The 18,570-nt window shown below is 57.4% G+C and overlaps 6 protein-coding genes across 6 annotated transcripts; 2 read left to right on the top strand and 4 right to left on the bottom strand.

Annotated features, from left to right (window-relative positions):
- Nucleotides 1-354: 354 nt before the first annotated feature.
- BX661DRAFT_178217 (uncharacterized protein) lies at nucleotides 355-5,151 on the bottom strand. The gene has a single exon (XM_051534856.1). The coding sequence runs from the start codon at nucleotides 5,139-5,141 to the stop codon at nucleotides 462-464; it is 4,680 nt and encodes a 1,559-aa protein (XP_051393742.1). The 5' UTR covers nucleotides 5,142-5,151; the 3' UTR covers nucleotides 355-461.
- Nucleotides 5,152-6,366: 1,215 nt separating this feature from the next.
- On the top strand, nucleotides 6,367-7,606 carry BX661DRAFT_178220 (soluble NSF attachment protein). The gene has a single exon (XM_051534857.1). The coding sequence runs from the start codon at nucleotides 6,538-6,540 to the stop codon at nucleotides 7,396-7,398; it is 861 nt and encodes a 286-aa protein (XP_051393743.1). The 5' UTR covers nucleotides 6,367-6,537; the 3' UTR covers nucleotides 7,399-7,606.
- BX661DRAFT_178222 (RING-box protein 1) lies at nucleotides 7,559-8,240 on the bottom strand. The gene has a single exon (XM_051534858.1). It carries the CDS (start codon nucleotides 8,016-8,018, stop codon nucleotides 7,653-7,655), a length of 366 nt encoding a protein of 121 aa, XP_051393744.1. The 5' UTR covers nucleotides 8,019-8,240; the 3' UTR covers nucleotides 7,559-7,652.
- A 285-nt stretch (nucleotides 8,241-8,525) lies between these two features.
- Nucleotides 8,526-11,346, top strand: BX661DRAFT_178225 (P-loop containing nucleoside triphosphate hydrolase protein). Its single transcript, XM_051534859.1, has 2 exons — nucleotides 8,526-10,203; nucleotides 10,798-11,346. Exons 1-2 carry the CDS (start codon nucleotides 8,808-8,810, stop codon nucleotides 11,268-11,270), a joined length of 1,869 nt encoding a protein of 622 aa, XP_051393745.1. The 5' UTR covers nucleotides 8,526-8,807; the 3' UTR covers nucleotides 11,271-11,346.
- Nucleotides 11,347-15,381, bottom strand: BX661DRAFT_178226 (uncharacterized protein). Its single transcript, XM_051534860.1, has one exon. The coding sequence runs from the start codon at nucleotides 15,255-15,257 to the stop codon at nucleotides 11,421-11,423; it is 3,837 nt and encodes a 1,278-aa protein (XP_051393746.1). The 5' UTR covers nucleotides 15,258-15,381; the 3' UTR covers nucleotides 11,347-11,420.
- On the bottom strand, nucleotides 15,382-17,285 carry BX661DRAFT_178227 (uncharacterized protein). Its single transcript, XM_051534861.1, has one exon. It carries the CDS (start codon nucleotides 17,065-17,067, stop codon nucleotides 15,553-15,555), a length of 1,515 nt encoding a protein of 504 aa, XP_051393747.1. The 5' UTR covers nucleotides 17,068-17,285; the 3' UTR covers nucleotides 15,382-15,552.
- Between the last annotated feature and the right edge of the window lie 1,285 nt (nucleotides 17,286-18,570).

An 18,570-nucleotide genomic window follows, 5' to 3' on the forward strand; every position in this document is an offset into this window, starting at 1 on the left:
ATATACCGCACCCACGCCGAGCTTTTAATGGACGGACATCAAACCCACAGCAGACGCCATGTTTAGTCGCTTGGAAATCCTCAGCAGTGGGTCGCATCGTATAAGACTTTCACTACTTTATCTCACATTTCAAGGCGGTCCGTACATTCAAGAACCGCTGGACACGGGTGCCGTGCCAGTGGTTCCAGTTTGACCCGGGCGAAAAAAGCTCACCGGAGCGCTTACATTCTGCAACAGTCTAAGTCCAGGACAGCCGTCCTCAATTACTATGCACAGCGCAATCCCCCAAACTCAAACATCAGCACCAATGTCTCCTCAATGGCTATTCAAGCAGCGCCGCCACCTAATGCAAGGGAATTATTGTGAGCAACTTGTGTAGTTTTTGTTTTATCGAGTTTTTATAATAAGATTCGCACTAAGTTACTATGTCAAAAAAATAAACATGTAGATGCAGGCGCGCCTTAAGCGTTGCTATGAGGGCTGGCGCTGTTGGTGTTAGCGTTAGCGCCACCGCGTCCACGTCCGCGCGCATTGCCACGGCCCCTGGCTCCTCTGCCGCGGGCACGGCCGCCCCGGCCTCCGCGGCCGCGCGAGTTGATCACGCTGTAGTCAAAGCCGACCTGGTTGTAACCCTGGGCGGGCGCTGCGTGCTCGCTGCGGTTGGCAACATGCAGGGCGGCCTGGCTGGACTCGTCTTCGTCCTCATCCATGCTATCGCTGAAGTACTCCTCTTCGATGACAAGTGGCTTGTGGACCTTGGGGCTGCTGCCGATGGACATGGCCTCCATCGGGCCCGCGAGCAGCGTGCTGATGATGCTCTGTGCGCGCGCCTGGTCGCCCAACGGGGCTGCCGGTGCGTGCTGCGGCCGGGCGGGTTTGGGACCATTGATAAGCTGCGCCAGGATGCGGCTCGCGTGCTCGTGGTCCTCCTGGTCCTTGGCGCTACCGTTGGCCCACGGCGCGCGCCGCGGCTCAGGTACGGTCACTGCAGTGGTGCCGTCTGGCAGCACGCCGGTCGGCCGGGCAAACATCGCGCGCGCCTTGGCGGCGACGGCGGCGGTCTGACCGGCAGATGCGTTGGCGCGAGTGGCGCGCTGCGCGCTGTGCACGGTGTCGGGCGCAGGGCGGATAACGTTGACCGGGCGCGGCGCTGCGGCGGTGGCCGGGGCAGTCGACTGCGCCAGGCCCTGGCTGGTCAGGTCCAGCACGTGGTGTGGGGGCACCAGCGCACCGCGGCGCGGCGGGCAGCGATCGTCCAGAGTTGACCCGTCGAGGAACTCGCGGTCGAAGACCACCTCGATCATGTGGATCATCTCGGCTGGCACGCCCTCCTGGTGCATGCGCGCCATGTGCTGGTCGCCGGCCACCGGCTGCGGCTGCTGTGGGCTGTTTGCTGCCACCTCGCGCGCGTGGATGGCGACGACGTAGCCCTTGGCGCCAAGCGGCACGCTGCTGCTGCGATCTGACACGTACACGACGCGGTGGCCAACCATCAGCGCCTGCGCACACAGCAGGTACTGTGCATCGGCCGGCCGCAGCAGCGCCTCGCGCCGCACGTTGCGCAGGGGTATTTTGCGCGTCGCAGCGCTGGTGGTGGCAGTGGCCAGAATGGCAGCGATCTGGTCGCCAGTCAGCAGCTCTGACTCGATAGGCACCGGCGCCAGCGCTGCGCTGTCGACATTGGCCTTGTGCCACTGTTTCAGGCGGCTGACCTCGGCGGCCACCTGCGCAGAGTTTCTGCCGCCGCCATTTCCGCTGCCGTCGCCTAGCGCGAGCGACGCAGCCATCATGTCATTGCCACGGTCGGCGGCCAGGCGCGCAAACATACTAGGGAATGCCGCCTTGTACTTGGCGACCAGTGCCGCAGCGCGGTCCGAGAACAGCCAGCCGTTGGGCCCGCGGCGCGTGTAGCCGGGCACCTTGAGGCGCTTGGCCTCAAACTTAAGATCCAGCCCGATGGGTATGCGCGTGTCGCCGTGTTGCAGCATCATCTTGGATGTGATTCGCGAAAGTAGCAAAGGCGGCAGCCCCAGCTCGCGCGCCACCACGAACGACGGCCGGTAGCGCTCGCCGCCGAGCCGCGCGTGGTGCGCCAGCGCAGTGACACCGGCGGTGTTGGCGCGCGCTTCTGCGGTTGCGTCGGTCGGCTCAATGAGCTGCACGTGCGCGCCGATGGCTGTGCCGGCGGTGTCGCGGCTGTAGCCAGTGACCTTGCCGGGCGCGCCGTACAGGTGGCGCGAGCGGCCCAGGTAGAAGATGCGGTCGCGCACCGGCAGCGCGGAGTCCAGCGCCACGGCCGCGCGCTCGGCGAACCGCGGGTTGCGCGCCCAGGCGCCAGTGCTGTCGCACACAACGAGCGCTGCGTGGTACGGCTCGACGCCAAGCGCGGCCCACTGCGCCAGCCCGGCGCTTGCGCTCGCAGCCGCCGTGGGCCCGTAGTCGCGCACCAGCGCGCCGTCGGCCAGCAGCTGCATCCCGCGCAGGTGCAGCACGTGCAGCAACACACGCGGCTCATCGCCGACAATGACGGCCTGCATCTTTTTGGCGTGGTACACGGCGTCCATGAGGCGCTTGGTCCATACCTGCCGCTCGCCGGCGCCCGCGTGCTCGGCGAACGCAACGTGCGCACCGCTGGCGTCGGCCGTATACACGCCATCGACGTCCGACACGCCGACAACCACTGCGTCGCGCAGGTACGGCCACGCAACAAACACGCGCTGTGCCGCATCGCTGCCGCACAGCAGCTGCTTGGCGATAGCCGCTGCTGTGCCGGCCGCCGCGAGCGGCCCCGGCTGCAGCTCAACCACCAGCGACTCGTCGCGGCTGGGCGACCCGAACACCTCGGTAGAGTTGAACATGAGCCGCGCTATGTGCGCCGCCGAAAATAGCGACGGGAACCCGGCCTGCAGCAGCGCGCGTGTGGCGGCGCCGGCGACCAGTCCGCGCACCAGCGGCAGCGGCGGCTCGCGACCGCCCTTGCGCACCAGCGTCGGCAGCACGTACAGCATGCCCTTGCACCTCAGCGGCCGGATCGGCGGGAACCGCAGGTTGCTAGGCGGCGTGTACGAGGGCACGTCGACCGCGTCCTCGGCGTCGGCCTCGGCGTCGGCCTCAGCGTCGGCCTCGCTGCTGAGCGGCGCGTACGAGTACGTCATGTTGGTGCCGCGGCTGTTGCGACGCATCTCGTCGTCCGACAGCTGTGCTAGCTTGGGCAGCATGGCCGCGCGGATGCGGTCGACGTCGACAAAGTTGATCAGCACCACAGCCTCCCATGGCATCTTCTTTCCATTCATGTCGACGTCAAACGACGTCGGGAACATATCACGGATCGGGCTGTGCATGTCGACCATCAGCGCGCGCAGCGGCGCCGGCAGCAGCTTGCGACTGTACGGCGGCAGCACGCACATCAGCTGCTCGTACGGCGTGTACGGTTCGTCATGCGGGAACGTGTCGACCTTGTACGCTGCCAGCCCAGAGCAGATGTCGCTGATGCACGGCGCGTAGTGGTACGGGTAGTACCACGACCACGACTGGCACCCGTGGTAGTAGTACTGCAGAACCCACTGTAATGTCTTGATGTAGTGGCTACACATCGGCTCGACGGCCGCCGGCGCCTGCCTGAACTCCTGCGCCGCGCCGGCGTTGGCCCCCACTGTCGGCACGTTGTAGGACGCGTCGACCTTAGCGCGGTAGTACCCGCCCTTCCACATTTCGAACCGCTGCCAAAAGTCGCTGCTGTCGCCCTTGCGCGTGTAGTCGTCCAGCTCGCCGTCGGGAACCACCACCGCATCGTCGAACTCGCCCAGGCACGCGCCCACGTACGCGACGACTGCCGGCTGGTCGTCTGTGTCGCTGACCTGCTTGACAAACTCGGGCACCGCAGACCTGTCGCCATCTTCGGAGCCGGTGCTGCCGCTGCCGTCATCGGTGTCCTCAAGCGCGCCCAGGACACTGTAGGGAGTCGCTGCGGACACGCCGGCACGCACAAACCCAATACCACCGAGAACCACCGCGTCGTCGTCGTTCGAATCGCTGTCCTCGAGCTCCAGTTTGGCAAGTGCCCGCTCGCTGCCGGCCGCCACGTACAGCGTCATCGCGCCGTCGTGTGCGTACTCGTGCCCGACGTGCAGCTCCAGCTGCTCCGCCGCCTTGGTCACAATCAGGTTGTCCAGCGCCGTCGCCGGCCCGGGTAGAAACTGCATCTGTACCTTTTCGCCTGCTGCCGCCACCTTGGGTAGTGCGCGCACAGCAAAGCGCCGGATCAGCTCCAGCATCGCCTGCTGGCTCTTGGAGATCACAAGCTTATTGCCCTTGATTGGGATCGTCGTCTCGCCTAGCACCTCCGGCCCGAGATCAAACATCTCGCTCTCGCTGACCCTGTCGGTGTTCATGCCGAGCCCGTGGCGCTTGTGCCGGTGGCCTCCTTTGCCATGGCGCCTGGCGCCGCCGTACCCGTTGTCAACCACGATGCTCGACGCCTCGGGCGTCTCACCGCGCTGCACTGCCTTGCGCTTGTACACCTGGTACCACTGGTGGTCGGCCACCTCGAGCTTGAACGAGTCGACCTCGACCTTAGCCACCTCGCGCATAAACAGCTCGAATCGCTCAAGATTGAGCACACCGTTGTCGTGCAGGTACCCGCCGAGTGATGGGCGGATGCGCATGTATGTCGCAAACATAAAGTTGAGCGCGCCGCCATTAATCGACAGCTTGGGCAGGTTGGGTAAAAAATCGTTACCCACCAGCATGATCATCAGGATGTAGTCGTCAATGATGCGCTCGAGATCGAACGCATTGCTGCTGTCTCCGCTGTCGTCCTGGGGACCCGCCAGCTGGCCCTGCTCCATCGTCGTGTACTGCTGCGAGCTGCCCAGCTCAGCCTTGAGCCCGCTGAACTCATGGTCGAGGTAGTCGCGCAATATCGAGATATGCAGAAGATAGAATGCCTGCATCGACGGATCAGCCGACGTCGTGCCCTTGCGCGCGCGCGCGCCAAACAGAACTTCCTCGCGCAGCAGCGAGAAGTGCGGCTCGTGGCTCAGAAGCCCGAGCATGATCAGATCTGCATCCAGCCCGTACAGGCAGTGGCGCGTGTTGGCCTGGTATCCGGGCTGCGCGCGCGAGAACCGGATGTAGTCCATGATCTTGTGCTCGCCCTCGCCCGGCACATTCGGTGCACTGAGGATGATCTGCGGCTTGCGCCAGTTAGCGTCCTCCGATACGCGCTTGTTGATGTAGTACCGCAGAGCCTCAGTGAGCTTGTCCATAAACTCGGTTCCGGGCGTGATGCACGTCGGGTCAAACACTTTGTCGTTGTACTCGTCCTCGCCGGGCGGAATGACCTCACCTTTGATGCGCCGCTCCTGCAGCTCCTTGGCCTGCAGCTCCTCGAGCTCCTTGGCCGTGCGGAACCGCCGCGCGCGCTGCTCGTTCATCTTGGCCCGGGGCGCAACGCCGTCAATTCCTAAGAAAAACACCTTTTGTGGGCGGATCTTGTTGAACAAAAAGTCAATGTAGTAGAATATCGCGAGGAACCGCTCCTCGTCCGTCGCGGGCGCCGCGACCTCGCCGTCCTTTGGGTGAGTGCAGTTGTGGATGATGCCATTCATATCCAAGTACAAGTTATCGAACTCAGGGATGTTGTCGTCGCTGACACGCTCGCATACGAGCGGATACCGTCCGCTCAACCAGCGGAAAAACTTTGGAATTCCCATTGAAGACTAGTGGTGGTGGTGATATCTAATTCTAAGCGTGCTTTGAGGAGCAGCAGCAGAAGCAATAACACGTGATAATTGAGACGAGAAAAGGAGCAGAGAAGAGCATAATGTAAAATGCATTTGGTTTAGTCTTATAATTTTATTTTTGCTTTTTCTTAATTCATTAAGCGCGTGAAATTGAGATTGCACGAAGTTTAGCGTTTCAGTCCTCTTGTGTAAACACAGCGAGGGCGGGGGCATGGGTCTGTTTAGTCGATGGCAGAATCGATATTAGTGGCGGGAAATACAGCATGTTGCTAAAGCATAAAGTCAATATAATTGGTGTGTTGTGTACCTGTTAAATAAGAGGGAAAATAATAAATGTATCAAATGTACAAATAAATATAAGAAATATAAAGAAGATTGCAAAATAAAAACGAAGTAAAAAAAATCAAAAATCAAAAAGATAAAGAGAGAGAAAAAGAGAGAGAAAGAAAGAGAGAAAGAAAGAAAGAAAGAAAGAGAGAAAAATGCAGCTGAGTCCTCGAGCAGACACGACGATACCACAAGCGCCAACAGCAGCATCAATCGGCAACACGAAAATTGTATGAGAAAAAAAGCTAAAAAAAGAACGTCTTGATGTGACGTTTTCCCCTCCCCCACACTCTTCCTTTCTAAAGGCAAACTTTACTCAAACTCAATATTATAAAAATCCTTTTTGCAATCACTTTCTGCACCTGCAAAGCATTTGGCCTCAATCTTTTTTTGTATTTTCACATTTCCTTCAAAGCAAGTCGAGCGTTCTAAGAGAAAGAAAACCACCTATACACAGCCATTCACAATGTCTGAACAGAGGGGATTCGAGCTCCTCAAGAGCGCGGAAAAGAAGGCTCAGCAGAAGGGCTGGTTTAGCGGCCCCAAGTACGAGGAAGCCGGCGAGCTCTACGAGCAGGCGTCCAACCAATTCAAATTAGCAAAGCAGATGCGCGAGGCTGGCGACGCCATGATCAAGGCCGCGCAAATGAGCCTCAAGGCCGAGGAGCGCAACGACGCAGCACAGCGCTTTATTTCGGCATCAAAGTCGTACAAGAAAAACTACCCTTCCCAAGCCGTTGATGCACTGAAGCAGGCAGTGGCTCTGCTGACTGAGCGCGGCAACTTCCGGATGGCCGCTTCAAATCAGAAGGAAATCGCAAAGATCTATGAAGAGGCGCTGTCGGACGACGAAAACGCTATGGAGGCCTACCATCTGGCGGGCGAGTGGTATGCCACTGAGGACTCGATGGCGCTGGCCAACGGCTGCCAGCTCAAGGTTGCAACCTTTGCCGCTCAGCTGGAAATGTACGACCGGGCAATCAAGATATTTGACACTATTGCCGAAGGCAGCCTGGACAACCAGCTCACAAAATGGTCCGTCAAGGACTATTTTTTGAAGGCCGAGCTTTGTCGGCTCGCCATTCCCGATGATATTGGCGCGGCAGAGGCGCTGGGCCGGTACAAGGACATGGACCCAGGATTTGAAAAGACACGCGAGTACAAGTTTCTCGACGAGATCATTGCTGATGTCAAGAAGGGTGACTCGCAGTCATTCACTGACCACGTCGCCATTTACGATCAGATCTCCCACCTGGACAAGTGGAAAACAGCACTGCTTCTGCGTATCAAGCATTCAATCTCCCAGGCCGAGGACGACCTCATGTAGCGAAGAGGACCCGCTGCTGTGCTGTTCTATGCCATGCTTTCCTCGTCATTATTTTCCTTATACACACTCGAGCAAAACAAATATATTTAATTTTTCAATCACTCACTGCATTTGGCTGTCTGCGCAGCTTAGTATCCAGCAGTGTAGCAAAGTGTTTAGATACGTTTGTAGAATAGAATAGAATTCAAATAAAGAAATAAAAGAAAAAGCAATGTATTTCTGATAGACAACGATTTCTGCGAGTGCTTTCGTGCTCAGCGACCGTACTTTTGGTAGTTCCACTCGCGGTTGTCCAAGGGACACGTGTTCCGGTTCTTCAGCCAACGCGCAATGCAATGGAAGTGGAACGCATGGTTGCAAATACCCCATGCGAGAGAGCAGTCCTCGGTGCTGTTGGTGTCCTGGTCGGCTTGGCACTCAATGCACAGCTCCATGTTGTTGTTGCGACAAATGGCGCAAATGTCTGTGTCCATGTCCCAGGCCCACATGGCCACGGCGTTCCACTTTTTGATTTCGATTCTTGGCCGAGTGACTTTGCCCGCGTTGTCGCTCTTGGCTGGCTCTACAGGGCTGGGTGCGCTAGCGGCAGGGGAGGGCTTGTCAACATCCATGTCTGCCATTGTAATTTATTGTTTGAAAATGTAAATTTCTCGAGGGGTGTGTTTTGGAGCGGCTAGACCTGATTCAGTGGTGGTATAGGTGGGGTTGTGTTTGTGTTTGTAGTAATAAAATAAAAGAATAGAAAAAAGTATAGCGGGGAATGCAATTAGTGTTGAATATCGAAAGTGAGGCAAAAGTGCAAAGGTGTTTTAACACAGACATCGCGCAGCACTGCAAAGCGTGCACACGCAATTTCCTTTGAAGCCTTGTCCATTTGCATGCCTTTTTGATTTTAGCTCTTTGGCTTTGGCTTTGGACTCGACGCTTTGAAGCAGTTGATTCAGCTCGCAATTTAGAATATGCCGAGCCGACGAGCCGACGAGCCGCAAATGTTGCAATGAGTGTTCATTTTTTCACTTTTTTTTTTTTTGCTACAAGCTTGATGTGGGGTTTTGTGTGCAATGGCGCATCTTTTGGTCCTAGCAAAGAAAGTTTTTTCTTCACTCCCTTCCATCTCTTTCTTTTCTGTGTCTCTCAAACTTTTGCAGTGTTCTTTCTTTTTTATATTAGTACAGCTTTTTGGGTCTTTTTATTGCTTCTAGTTGTTTCTTCATTGACTGTATATAAGCAAAAAATACAAGGTCCAACTCTCCTTTTATCCAAACGCCTCGCACGAGCAAGCCAAGACAAAGCGGTTCCGCATCTCAAAAATACAAAAACGCGTCTTAGAAGCATATTTCATTTGCCTTCTTTTGTATATCAACACCCGCTAACAAGAACATAACTACCGTTTGCAAGAAAAATCAATCATGGGCGACAGCTGGGGTAATAGCGGTGCCGGTGGCAGCACCGGTGGCGGCTGGGGTGGTAGCAGCACCAGTGCAAGTGCAAGCTGGGCACCGAGCTCGAATAATAACGCTGGTGGCTATTCGCGCCAGGATCGTGGCAGCTATCGCTCGTACGACGATAACAGCCGGAGCGACCGCAAGGACTATGATCGCGGAGGCAGCTCTGGAGGCTATGGTGGCGGTCGTGGTGGAAGTTATTCCTCCGGCGGTCGCGGCGGTGGCTTTGGCGGCGGACGTTTTTCCCGCCAGGAGCCCCAGGAGCTTGTCAAGCCGGACTGGGACATGAAGACGCTGCCCAGATTTGAGAAGAACTTTTACGTTGAGGACCCGAGTGTTGTGAGCCGCTCCCAGCAGGAGGTTGATGATTACCGCAAGCAGTTCGAGATGACCATCCACGGTACCGGCATCCCCAAGCCCATCACCTCATTCAAGGAGGCCAACTTCCCTGACTATGTTATGGACGAGATTTCGAAGCTTGGATTTGAGAAGCCCACTGCCATTCAGGCACAGGGCTGGCCCATGGCACTTTCTGGCCGTGACATGGTTGGTGTTGCTTCGACCGGATCCGGCAAGACCCTAGCCTACACGCTGCCAGGAATTGTGCACATCAACGCGCAGCCGCTGCTTCAGCCTGGAGACGGCCCCGTTGTGCTTATCCTTGCGCCCACGCGCGAGCTGGCAGTTCAGATCCAGACCGAGTGCAACAAGTACGGCTCATCATCGCGCATTCGCAACACCTGCGTTTATGGCGGTGTCCCCCGTGGCGGCCAGATCCGCGACCTGAAGCAGGGCGTTGAGATCTGCATTGCCACGCCTGGCCGCCTGATTGATATGCTGCAGATAGGCGTTACCAACCTCCGCCGCGTGACCTACCTGGTCCTTGACGAGGCCGATCGCATGCTTGACATGGGCTTTGAGCCCCAGATCCGCAAGATTGTTGACCAGATCCGCCCTGACAGGCAGACCCTCATGTGGTCAGCGACATGGCCCAAGGAGGTCCAGCAGCTCGCCCGCGATTTCCTCCAGGACTATATCCAGGTGAACATCGGATCTCTTGATCTTGCTGCCTCGCACCATATCAAGCAGATTGTCGAGGTTATCCCTGAGGCTGACAAGCGCTCGCGCCTTGCGCGCCATCTGGAGCAGATTATGACCCAGCCCGAGAACAAGACAATCATCTTTTCCATGACCAAGCGCACTGCTGACGATATCACTCGCAACTTGCGCCAGGACGGCTGGATTGCGCTTGCGATCCACGGCGACAAGTCGCAGAGCGAGCGCGACTGGGTCATCCGCGAGTTCCGCGCTGGCAAGACCCCCATCATGGTGGCCACGGACGTCGCATCCCGCGGACTTGGTAAGTTGAATCTTGTATAATTTGTTCTTATTGTGTAGGCCGCTCACAGACCCCGTTTTTTGCTGCATCTGTCTTGTCTTTTTTGTATTGTTTTTGTTGTTGTGCGATGGCATGTTTGTGCAATTTATTTTGCTTCGGGACTCCGTTCTTTGTTTAGCAATGTCTGTCTTGCGTTGGAGGCCTAAAAACTGGTACAAATATGGCTACGATTCACAGTTGCAGAGTTTTTCTCTCATTTTTTGTGCGGGGTCATATTTGAATCAATATTCGCTGTGCTGCACTGCACTGCACTATGCACTGCAAGGTTCTATGGCAGTCTCCCAATGACTTGAGTGTCAGCATTGATCTTTTTCATTGAGCGGTAAGGTGCGTCGTGGGTTCCAATCAATTGGCTTGGCTCAGCTCTTGTTGTCCACGGCACCCGGATAGTATTTGCAAATGGTGGAAGTGAGGGGGTGGGAAAATGTGGCTGATGTTGATGTGTGATCTTCAAATCGAGATTATGACTGCGTGAAACTTATGATCTGTCGGGTTTATTTTATGCCACAATTTTACTAACTACATTTTTATTTATTTCCCTTTTTGGCTATCTAGATATCAAGGATGTCAAGTTTGTTATCAACTACGACTTCCCTAACAACGTCGAAGACTACGTCCATCGTATTGGCCGTACTGGCCGCGCTGGTGCTTCGGGAACCGCAGTTACATTCTTTACGACCGAGAATGCACGCTCCTCGAAAGATCTGGTTCACATCTTGACTGAGGCTGGGCAGGATGTCCCCCAGCCGCTTGAAGAAATGGCCCGCTACAACTCGCGCGGTGGAGGTCTTGGTCGCTGGGGCGGCAGCCGTGGTCGCGGCGGAGGCCGTGGTGGAGGCCGCGGTCGCGGCGGCTTCGGTGGCGGTAGCCGCAACGGCGGCTACGGTGGAGGCTCAAGCGGGGGCTATGGCGACAGCAGCTATGGCTCATCGAGGTCGTCGTCGTATGGCGGCAGCCGCGGTGGCAGCAGTGGCTACTCGCGCGACGGAGGCAGCGGTGGCGGCAGCCACTCGCGCGGCGGCTGGTAGTCTCAAAATTTGTCCTGGTGCATGACATTTTATAATCCCTTTTTCATTTTAAAAATAACACTTTCTCACTTCAACACGTTGTTTCTTACGCCGCGCAAAATGACTTTTTTGTACTTCAAAATCAAATGTTTGGTTACAACCAAATGCTTTTTAAAACATCTCGTCGCCATGCGGGCACTCGTCTGTCCAGTGGTCAGCAAACAGTTCGCAGTTATCGCAGTATGGCCTTGAAGAGTCGATCGAGGATTCATGCTTGAAGGTTGTCGATGATGCACCTGTGATCTCAGGGCAGTCAGCGATTCCATGGGTGTCGACGTCACAAATGTCGCAGTACATGGGCTCGTCGTCTTCGCCATCGTCCTCAGAAATAACTCCGTTTGTAGTCAAGACCGCCGGGCTGTGCCTACTGGTGCCAGCGCCGGTTGCGTAGCGAGAGGTCTTTACGTTTCTATCGGCGCCTGACGACACTGCGGCGCTGCTTGAGCTAGAAACCACAGTGGCAGGGTCGGAGCTGCGCATCCGCTTTATCTCGCGCTGAAGCCGATCGACCTCGTCTGTGAGCATCAAAATCTTGTCGTTCATCTCAGACTCGCTGAAAATCTTATCCTCAACCAGGTCCTCCAGGTTCCCAATCTCGTCTTGCAGCTTTTTGATCTCGGAGCTCTTGCGGTTCTCCAGATCAGCAAGGCGCGACTGCAGCACGGCTATTTCTCTCTGGTGCCTTTGCTGTGCGGCATCGACGTCGGCAGACACAGATGCAGGGCTCGATTTTTGGTTACTCGGGTCGCTGCTGTCGGTATGCTTCTTGACCGAACCTGCTGACTCGTGATCGTCTGTGTGTGCTGGCTCGCCGGCGAGCTTTGCGTCTATTGCTGAGCAGTCAAGAGACACTGTGCTGTTGTGAAGGCTGAAAACGCGGAGCTCGTCGGTCAGCTTATGATTCTCAAAAGTCAGCTGCTCAATGTCTTCGACCAAGCGGTTGCACTCGGACTCGAGCTTCTCCAAATAGTCGTTGAAGACGGCCTGGTCCTGGATGAACTGTATGCGCTCCTCAACAAGCTTGCTGTTCTGGCACTCGAGCTCATCAATCCGGGATTGCAGGTTGCCGGTGGGCGCTGACTCCGAGCTGCAGGCGCCACCCTCATCTGTGATAGCCTTGCTTGCGGCCTGGGAAACTCCACGCCTAGCCTCTTCCAGCGCGACCACCAGCTCGGCAATCTGCACATCCCGAGACTCGATGCCCTCGGACAGAGCAGTGGCACGCTCCAAGCTGTCGCGCAGCCTGTCCGCCACGCGCGACACGCGCTCTTTGGACATTGAGAAAAGCTCTGCCATATTGAGAGCGGCAAGATGATCGGGGCCATCTTCGACAGAGGAATCGCTAGAGTGCTGCTGGGCCAAGAGCGCAACGTCGCAAAGGCACGAATGGCACTGCGACACCAACGTGGTTTTCTCGTTGTAGTCGGATGCCCTGTTCTCCAGGCCCTCCATGTCCAGCAGCGCGCTCGCAAGCTTTGCCTCGGCCTCCGAGCGGGCAAGGGTTTCAGCCTCTAGGCGTTCAGTCATGGCAGCGAGTCGCTCCTCGCCACCAGAGCAGTCCCGCCGCAGTTTCTCAACCTGCTTCTTCAATGACGCTATTAGCTCAGACTCCTCGGACGAGTCATCCGCCTGCTTCTGCTGTTGCTCGGACACTAGCTCCTCGTACAGTTGGTTGGCGCGGGCCAGATCGGCAGTGACGCAATCGAAACGCGTGCTGAGGGAGCTCAGCTCGCTGACTTTGGCGCCCAGGCTTGCCTGCAGGGCCTCCACATCAGCCGAGTGTTGCTCAAGCGTGCGATTAACCTCAGACTGCGCCTCCGCCACCGATTCAAGCTCTGAAGCGTGGTCCCGGGTGGCTTGGGCCAGCTGCGCTTCGAGCTCGACAATCCGGGCGCTGATTTCGCGCGTGGCCTCCGCTGATACAAGCTCTTTCTCGTTGGTATGAGCCCCTTCGACATTGTCGCTGGCATTGACGTTGTTGTTGTTACCACTGTTGGTTTCAGCCATATGGGCCCTAAGCTCGCTGATCTGACTCTCAAGAGACGTGATCTGGGCCTGGCTGTCCTTTCGCTCGCGCTCGAGCAGCTGATGCGTGTCGCTCAGCTGCTGGCCCAGTTCAGACGTGCTTGAACTGCCTTGAAAGTCAGTAGCTGCGCTCGACACGGCTGGGCTGAGGAGAGATAGTCTGCGGGTGCCATCAATGGGGCCCCGCATCTGCGGCGACATCGGGCCATTGACGCTGACCAAATCTCGAGCAAGCATCTGGCCGGCTGCCAAGTGCGCCTTGTCCTGCTCGTTTTTCAAACGCAGCACCCTGTTTTCAGCCTCTAGCATGTCAACGCGCAGGCGGAGCCTGTCGACAGGATCCGTAGATCCGGTCGCCTTGGTGCGAGCCCCAGCGCCCAGCGCCTTGGCGGCAATTTCCGGCGGGCGGGTTGAAACGGCAGGCATAATCCGTCGCCTGGTTGCCGCAGTGGATGCAGACGCCTGCATGTCCCCGCCGAGAGACTGGGTCCGCCCGAGAGCAGTTGACCGCGCTCCATTAGGTGCAGTGGCTGGCTGGTCGTTGCCTGCGGGCACAAGCGATCGCGAGTTAGGCCGCGACAGAGGGGGCGATGCGGTGCGATTGCTGATGATCGAGCTGGCTGTGGAAGCGGGTCGGGGTCTGCTGGGGCCTCGAGCAAGAGTAGCTGGGGGTGGGGCGCGCGATCGCGAGGGCGACGCGTGCGCATCTAGCGCTGCATTGCCAGCTGTCACTGGGGTGGTGCGTGACAGCGTTGTGCGCCGGTTGTGAGCGGTAGACGCCAGGCTGCCGCTGCTGCTGCCATTGTTGCTGCTGCCCCGGGCAACAGGCGGAAGACATGTTGATGGTTGTGTGTCGCTCGACATGCGTGCGCGGCCGGGCTGTTTTGGCTGGGTGCGTTGCTGGAGGCCCGATGAAGTCGTCGAAAGCCGGACTGTGCGGTTTACTGTAGCAGGCTGGTTGCCATCCTGGCTCGCGCGGACATCGCCAGTCGGTGTAGAGAGTACCGATGATATTGAGCGCATATGTTCCTCATCACCATCGGCGTCGCCGTTGCTGTCAGAAAAGTCAGCCTGTTCACTCGAAATAGGCTCGACCTTTGAGGGCGCCAAAAACAGACCGGTGCTTTTTGGGCAGGCAAAATAAATCTTTCCGGCCGCGGTACCATCGTTTTTTCCCTTTCCGACCTCGTCGAGCTCAACACCGGCCCACGTACCCTGCTTGCCATCGATCGGGCCCAGGTAACGCAGCCTCCCTCGAAGACCCTGCAGCGGTATAAAGACAGGGTCGCCGCAGCGCAGTCCAGCCACAGAGCCACCCTCGTTAGAAAATGACGCATTGCGCATATGTAGCGCGTCAGAGCCCGGCCGCAGAGTTCCCAAGGTAATGGGCTCAGACGACCGTGTGAGCAAGCCGCCGCCACGGCTGGTTCTCCCGGAAGCAAAGCCGTCATGGCTGTCCGATGCCTGGGGCGAAATGAGATCATGTGTAGGTGAGCGGGCAAGTGATCTGGACAGCGAGTTTAGCCGCCCGCCATCCCTGGAAGCAGATGGCGGCGGAGTCCTAAAGACAAGCGATGATGTATGATCGGCGTTGGATGCGCCTGGCGATGGGCTGACCGAGCCCCCAAACATGTTGCGCGCGGAAATTGCAGATGGGCGGCCACCGGCTCCCAAGGCTTCGACAGGTGGCGGCGTGAGTGTGGGCGTGGGTGTGGCTACTGTTGCGCGGCGAGCACCTGCCTGCACTCGCTGTGTGAGTGCAGGTAGGGCGGCCAGGGCCGGCAGGTCGCTCATAAAATCATTGTTTGCAAGCGAGCGCGGTAGAGCCATCCCAGACGCTGGCGGGCGAATGGAACCAGGTACCGGTAGTGCCGTTGCCGCTGCTGTTGTTGTTGTTGCTGGACCCCGAGGGAGTCTTGACATTTGCTGCGTGTGATGGCGAGTGAGCGCAGATTGCAATTATTATATAGTTTGAAATTAAAGGTGTAAAAAGGGATTTTGAAATTCTGACAAATGAAAGCGAACGAACGAATGATTGAGAACACGAAAATAGTGCAGAAAATTTTGTAAATTGGGAAAACACCAAAAAAAGCAAGAGCGCAAAAGTAGGTATGCATGAGTTTGAAAATGTATATTCTTGCACGCGTGGGTTCCTATGATGGGCTTTTCTTTTGGCTGCTGTCGCCGCTGCTGGGCAGGCAGATTATCGGAGTGCAAATTAACGCAAAGCATTGCCGCTGTTGCTGCTGCAGTTACTGCAGTCACTGTCGTCGCTGCCGAGTGCATCGGCGCCATCGTCAGTGGTGGCAGTGACAGTGTCCATTCTCGGGCGGCTGCCGACACGAGCAAGCTGGTGCTGGCCCCACGACTTGACGTCAGTCACGTACGACTGGGCAAATGTTTCTAGGGTGCTAATGACAAAGTATATCAGCATAATGGAGATGCAGGCATTCCACATGGATCCCAGCAGTGAAAACGATGAGCTCTCCAGGTGGGCGTCATCGGTGCTCGGCAGCTGCCCGGCGCCACCGCCAGTGGTAGAGCCGCTGCCGCTGCGCGCCGAGCCCTGCCCAAATGCGGCAGCCTGCTTGCGCAGCACGTGCTCAGCCAGGTCGTGGACCCAGGGGCTGACATGCGCGAGGAACGACAGCACCACGGCGATCATCTCCTTGCTGAACGCGGTAATGACAACGGCGGTCTGCATTGAGGACTTGATGATGGACTTGCCGATGAAGGTGGCACCGAAGAATGTCCAGAAGGGGACCTTGAAGTGGCCACAGGTAATGCCGGCCAGATCAAAGAGCGGATTAGGAATTGCGGCAAAGACAAGGATTCCGGCAAATCCAAAGCGCTGCAGCAGGTGGTAGATGCTGAGCAGCGCGCGATCTTTGACAGAGAGCGACCCGCCTGCGGCAGCCTTGCGCCTGAGGCGCTGATACTCGACGTCGCCCTGACCAGTGGCGGAGGCGGCGCGGGCAATAAAGTAGGGTGGCAGCTCGCCTATGGCAGTGCCGGCTCCCCAGCACAGACTCTCGAGGATAACCTTGCGCATGATGCCGGCAAACGTTGCCTGCGTGGCGCCGAACGCTGTGCTGCACAAAAACGCGTTGGGGCCACGCACGGCGAACGAGGTGTGCGTGCACTCGTATGCGGTAAGCGTGACGCGGGCAATGTGTGGGCCCAGAAAGAGGACAAAGGTGTGTAGACCGGCGCCCAGGCCGATGGATGAAAGCACGCCCAACAGCACCCAGTATGAGTACCAGCCGACCCATGCGTCGACGCGGCGGAATACATCGATATGCGGACCGCTGACAAAGTGCAGCAGCGTGTACACAATTCCCAGCGCAACCGAGTACGCCAGCGCCAGTGGGTACTGCGCAATGTACCTGGCCGTGCTGCGCAGCTTCTGCTTGAGATACAGCGTCGAGTAGTACGATACCTTGAACGGAGATGTGAAAAATGTCACCCTCTCAGGGTGGTTGGCATGCCTGGCACTGTCACCAGTCGCATCCTCGGGCACCCCAGGAATTATCTCCTGTGAGGCTCGGGCACTGTCTGCTGGGTTATGCTGAGCGCCAGCGCCAGCGCGACTGTGTTTGTCGGCAGCTATTGTTTCTGTTGTCAATGCTTCTATTGTCAAATTTTCTTTTGGTGTGTTTGAGTCTGGTGCGTTGCTGCGTGCGATGCGCGCCGCTCTCCTGCGAGCGCTGGAGCCTTTGCTGCGACGAGCCATGAATGTGTTTACAGCTTGCGACAATAGCTTGGCGGTATGCTGTTTACTTCTGCTTCTGCGTCTGCGTCTGCGTCTGCTACGTTTGGCAGGCAATAATACTTACTCGGGCGATGCTGCTGCAAACGCCGGCAAAACGGTGTAAATGAATTAATGCAAGGAGCCTTGCAAATCGTAGAGGACTTTAGAAAAAAATTATAATATAAAAATATAAATTAGCAGTTTGAAAAGAAGAATAACATGAAAATTTGTTTGAGAAAAAAGCCCACCTGCCACTATTTCGTTTCCGAGGGTCTGTTTGGCCGAGGTGCAGCTTTTATGCGCCCCCGTGGCCAGGCACAATCGATAGCATGAAGTTTGGTGGGAGTAGGAATGGGAGGGGGGGCTGCTGTTTGAATATGAATTGGAATTCGATTTCAACTTCTACATGACAATGCAGTCTTTTGTCGCGCGTTTTGCAGCGCTGCGCTTGGCTGGCATAGCAAAACACTTTGCGCCCTCGTTGGTGTCTGTGTCAAACAGAAACTCGCTGCTGGTGGCGCACGACTGCAGGTCGCTGATGGACGCGCTGCTTCCGTGGCAGTCGCGCTTAGCGCGCTGCGCAGCGCCGGGGCTGAATCCGGCGACCGCTTTAAAGTCGGAAGATGTCGCTCCACGCAAGGGATGCTGCCGCCGCCGTAACAGCGTCGACAGTGCACTGCGGTCTGTCCATGCGCCGGTGCCATTCGCGGGCGTCGGTCCGGAAAGGGATTCGAGTGATGCTGTGTTTGCGCGCTGGCGCCGGATTGACTTTGGGCGGCTGAGGAGAGCGGAGGCGGGGTCTCGGCCATCGCCAGCAGCCAGCGCCTGATAGTACACGGGCTGCTGTTGCTGTTGCTGTGCCATCATTTGCATCTGCACTTGGTGCTGCACCGACTGCGAGTAGGCTGGTGTTCCAGACGAGCTGCTGAAGGCCAGTGGTGCCGAGAACGGGCCCTTGTTGTGTCGAGACTCTGGGATTTGAATGCTCACCACGCTTGGGTGCAAGGGTACCTTGGGCGACCCATACTGCTGTGGTTGCTGCTGTTGCTGCTGCTGCTGCTGTGACTGGGCGCTGAATGACTGCTTCATAACAGGCGGCGTGGTGTACGATGCACGCTCAATCGGGGCAGGGACGCCGCGGGCAGACACTGCCTCGGCAGTATCATCGGTCTCCCAGCCAGACTCTGCGGTCTCCCTGCCGCACTGTCGTCCAACTGACCGCGGCTGAGGCAGTCCGTGCAGATAGTCCTGTGCCTGCTCCTCGGCCTGCGCAATGGCAGCAGACAGCCCCATGGTGACCGCCAGCGACACCGGGCGGCCTGTATGCGCCTCGCCGACAACGCCGTCAAAGCCATCGCGAAGCAAGCCGGACCGCGCGCCCATGTACAGTGAGCCGTCAGACGACCCGATTATGCTTCCCATGACCGAGCCACACGTGCCACCAATCAGGTCGGCCATGGACGCCGAGACGTGCGAGACCTGGGA

Source organism: Kickxella alabastrina (assembly GCF_025024165.1).
Source record: "Kickxella alabastrina strain RSA 675 chromosome Unknown BX661scaffold_4, whole genome shotgun sequence".
Lineage (NCBI taxonomy): Eukaryota > Fungi > Kickxellomycota > Kickxellomycetes > Kickxellales > Kickxellaceae > Kickxella > Kickxella alabastrina.

Coding starts and splice junctions, on each gene's coding strand:
- BX661DRAFT_178217 (XM_051534856.1), bottom strand. CDS start 5,141: ATGGACTACATCCGGTTCTCGCGCGCGCAGCCCGGATACCAGGCCAAC.
- BX661DRAFT_178220 (XM_051534857.1), top strand. CDS start 6,538: ATGTCTGAACAGAGGGGATTCGAGCTCCTCAAGAGCGCGGAAAAGAAG.
- BX661DRAFT_178222 (XM_051534858.1), bottom strand. CDS start 8,018: ATGGCAGACATGGATGTTGACAAGCCCTCCCCTGCCGCTAGCGCACCC.
- BX661DRAFT_178225 (XM_051534859.1), top strand. CDS start 8,808: ATGGGCGACAGCTGGGGTAATAGCGGTGCCGGTGGCAGCACCGGTGGC. Junction 10,204..10,797: donor CGTCGCATCCCGCGGACTTG/GTAAGTTGAATC, acceptor TTGGCTATCTAG/ATATCAAGGATGTCAAGTTT.
- BX661DRAFT_178226 (XM_051534860.1), bottom strand. CDS start 15,257: ATGTCAAGACTCCCTCGGGGTCCAGCAACAACAACAACAGCAGCGGCA.
- BX661DRAFT_178227 (XM_051534861.1), bottom strand. CDS start 17,067: ATGGCTCGTCGCAGCAAAGGCTCCAGCGCTCGCAGGAGAGCGGCGCGC.